Raw genomic sequence first — 3,766 nt, forward strand, 5'->3', positions numbered from 1 at the left:
TCTGGTACCTTGACTGTAAGTGCGTGTATCTTGTGGTCAATTAGCACGAACATTCTAACTTCACCGGGAATATCGGTTTCCTTGAGCTGTAAAATTTGCCAAGTTTTGACATAAACAAGCTCAGCCTGATTCCGGAAGAAGTTACCAATTACATTAGTAGTCGTGCTTGTTCTCTCACCAAAGAGCTTGCGGCGGCGGATTCGAGCCTGTTTTTGGATTTTCCATTTCTGTTTCTGGTACTTTAGCCAGCTTTCATAGTCTTCAGTAATAGATGGCATTGTGGCTGGAAGGCTAGCGAATGGATCCAATTGACTTGTTGAATTCTCAAGCACCTTTCGTTTCTGTGAGCCTTTATTGACTATGTTATACCTATGTTTTTGCGTCGACTGCGACACCATATCTTCGATATCTCCGCTGGCTGGTAAACGATGATCCATTATATTGGTTGGTAGATCGGATAACGGAGTTTTTTCGAAGAGTTCAGTCATTTTTTTTTGTTTGAATTTGTCGTCTTTGATATTTATTCGCCGTTGGAGCCATTCTGGGTGAGGAACTCGCGGAACTGGATTTCGGATTTTTTGGAGAGCGGCGGGAATGGTTATGAGCTTTTGAACCACAGAACCTAATCTTTCAAGATAGTAGTCCCAGTCAATGATTGTACGCGGATCCATATCTCCGGGATCATCCTTTAACCATTTCCGGAGGAAAAAACGTTTAACGCTATACTCAGCGGAAAATATAGCAACGGGTATGGCGCGATCAGTGATAGGGGAGGTCCTTGGCTTTGAAGATATGATATATTTGCAGTTCAGACCCTTGTCTTTCACCATCTGATCTCCCAAAAATTCTGCGAGTCTTTTCGCTGTTGTGATTGATGTGGACTTCTGGGTTCCATATTCCTCCAGTGTTTTCGACATACTTCTGTTTTCGCAAATCAAGTCGATGAGTTCCTCGTCCGCCAAGGTTGTTCCATGCATATGTAGAACATCAAGCCATCTGTTCGCAACCTCTGCAACAGCTGCATAAGTTTCAGTAAGAGTTGTCCCTTCCAGGAAGAACTTGAAAATCTGGGTTTGAAAGATTTTGATCAGTTTCAGCTCGCCTCTTCGCTTGACCTCGAAGCCTTTAAGCTCAGCAAGTGAACCGTCATGATTGAAAACGGCATATCTTTTTTTAAGATTCTTGTCTTCCTCTTTCGATGTTGGAAGAATCATAGCTCTGTAAGGGCCATCTACCTCGAAAAAGATAGAGTTGTCGCTATGGGTTTCGTATCTGAAAGTTTTCGGGTCCACGAGCGTTTTGGTACTGGTGATTGGTAAATCGCCCGTGGACAAGATGGTTGAGCATGACGCAAGGGTACGATATTGGCAACTTCTTCTCCATTTTTTAAAGTGAATGCAAAATTTTCCGGAAATGTTCCCGGAAGCATACACCAAATGCCGTCCGGTATCGAGTTCCATTGGGCGGCCCATTCCGTTCTACCAATTCCTTAGGCATCTGGATAATATGAGCACCAGTAAGGCATGTCACACCCTGCCATTTCCATTGAGTACCAGCGTGAACCTTTTCGCATGACATATCCATAAAAACTGTTCAAGATGACTTATGTGCCAGCTGGAGGGAATCAAAAAGGATAATCATTTTTTTGGCCTCCTCGATTTCTACTGCGGGAGCTCCTGCAGCCTTTAACGAGTCTGTTTTGACCTTCCAGACTTTTTGTTGACCCTTAAAATCATATCGCCGGTCTCTGAAGCTTCGCACTGTATCAACGTAAAAAGGATTTTCCCGCTGACAGATGATGGCCTCCCGCTGAACGGTTTTGCTCTCGTAGATTCTGTGATAGATCTTTTTGCTGTAGTCTTGCAACCGCTTCTTTACAATGGTGGCTTGTTCGCTCGTGCTGAGTTCTTCGAACGCCCTCATCGGGCTCTTTTTCGTCTTCCCCGGGAATTTCTCGTTCGCCACAGCACGTCGAATCATATTGTATTCATCCCGCTTTGCGGGAATATATTCACCTCTCCAAGACCAAGGCATACGTCGATCACATGTTTTCCCTGGTCGATTGAAATCACAGACCGCACAGTCCGATTCTTGTATCATGGAGTCTGGTTGGAGACGGTTGGTGGTCATGATGTTAGGATACATGGATGCAACGTCTAAGTGGTATATCGAGGGTTTCTCGTTCCTATTCGGGGTCTCCTTTAAATTGAGCAACTTTTTAGCAATCTGAGCTTTAACCTTGTCGTAATTGATAACATCATCCAGGGCCTTTTTCTCCTCCACAACAATACTAAACTTTAGAGCGGCATCAAGGTCGTGGAGTAGTTCGTCAATGGCAGCTGGATCGACTGTGAAATTAACTGGAATATCACTCCTGAAAACGCCGGCTTCGATACTTTCCACATGACCTCCGACATATGTTTGAGAATCAAGCAAATGGCCGTTCCAGAACGCTTCGGGTGGCTCTGTGTGTTTGTTTGGCAAGATAATGTTTCCCCTGTATGCCTGTACCATAAGCAACATCTCACAGAGTGTTCCCGTGCCCTTACGGAGAACATCGTCAGGGTTAAGAGGAATAATCGTACAGAGCGAAAAAATAAACGGATGGATGTATTTCATGTAGAGGTAATATGTTGCCACGGCATCAGAAACTGAGTATTCAGCCAAAGTCTGGGGACGTTCGCTCGCGTATCTCGTCATGACCTCGGGATCAAGCTCGTCTGGATCATAGCCCAGTTTTGCCACGGTCACAGCTTTTAGACCTCGACTTCCTTGTGGGAGGTAGCTGTCTCGATTGACCCATGCAAAGCAATCCATATGAACGCAGTAATTGCTTTGGTAGATATCTTCACTATTCTTCCGAAACCCAATCTCAGCGTACATGTCAATCCCTTGTACGCTAGCTCGAGCCTCAACGAATGCCCAGTCAAAGAAGTCACCGTTGTAAGTTGCGATTACAGTAGGTTTCGCCTCTTTAATATGGGCGAAGAAACGTTCGATGACCCTTTTTTCATCTGGTTCATTAAAAATGGTAAAGGGTCCGTCATATTCTGGTTTCGGCGTATACTCGAAATCGGCAATATCTTCAGAGACGATTTCTCTATTCGTTATGAGAAACCCTTGTCCATCAATCATGTATGATATCATCATTATTTGGTCGATGACCGGATCCGGGAATTTCAAGGGCAGTTTGGTCGTCTCAATATCATAAGCCAGGACAACAGGATCCGCTCGCTTGAGACGGTCCTCAATACAGCTTAAAGAAATAACTCCGTTCTTGGACTGGACTGAATACCATTTCCCGATCCGAATATCTATTGGTGGATGTGAGTCAAACTCAGTATAACAAAAGCAGACAGGTGAAACATACCTTTATCAATGGAAACTCGAACGTGGTATGGAACATCATATTCTCGAATATCAACGATGTACTCGCTAGCGTCTATAAATGCTTTCTGGGGCCTATCATTAACCTCTTCATCGAAAAGATCAAATCCAACATTTGAGCTAAATCGGTCCAGTTAGCGAACGACAAAGCCAGCCACTGTTGCATAGAGACACAAACCTAGCCATCTCCGCATAGGTGTCCATAGCATTCACATTCTTCTTATTTTTCTGCGCAATTGGTAATATCGACTTCCGAACCCCCAGCAAGTCTCCAACATTAGCAAAGCTAAGTTGCAGGAACCTCCGCTTGTGACCGAGGAGATGATTCGGCATCTGCAGATCCTCTTTCTCAACCTGTTTGACACTTTTCACCATACCT

At 44.4% G+C, this 3,766-nt stretch overlaps 2 protein-coding genes across 2 annotated transcripts in view; both read right to left on the reverse strand.

Moving 5' to 3' along the window:
• Positions 1-278, reverse strand: part of HCAG_05418 (predicted protein) — a gene marked incomplete at both ends in the record, with an annotated part of 2,917 nt that extends 2,639 nt beyond the window's left edge. The window contains one exon of the mRNA XM_001539901.1: positions 9-278. Within this exon, the coding sequence (XP_001539951.1) occupies positions 9-278 (270 nt within the window). The remainder of the gene's footprint in view (positions 1-8) is intronic.
• A 1,315-nt stretch (positions 279-1,593) lies between these two features.
• HCAG_05419 (hypothetical protein) overlaps positions 1,594-3,766 on the reverse strand; it is a gene marked incomplete at both ends in the record, with an annotated part of 2,606 nt that continues 433 nt past the window's right edge. Inside the window, 3 exons of the mRNA XM_001539902.1 lie at positions 1,594-3,314; positions 3,371-3,507; positions 3,566-3,741. Of these exons, the coding sequence (XP_001539952.1) occupies positions 1,594-3,314; positions 3,371-3,507; positions 3,566-3,741 (2,034 nt within the window). The remainder of the gene's footprint in view (positions 3,315-3,370; positions 3,508-3,565; positions 3,742-3,766) is intronic.

This window comes from Histoplasma capsulatum, genomic scaffold, assembly GCF_000149585.1.
Source record: "Histoplasma capsulatum NAm1 scaffold_5 genomic scaffold, whole genome shotgun sequence".
In the NCBI taxonomy this organism is placed as follows: Eukaryota; Fungi; Ascomycota; class Eurotiomycetes; order Onygenales; family Ajellomycetaceae; genus Histoplasma; species Histoplasma mississippiense.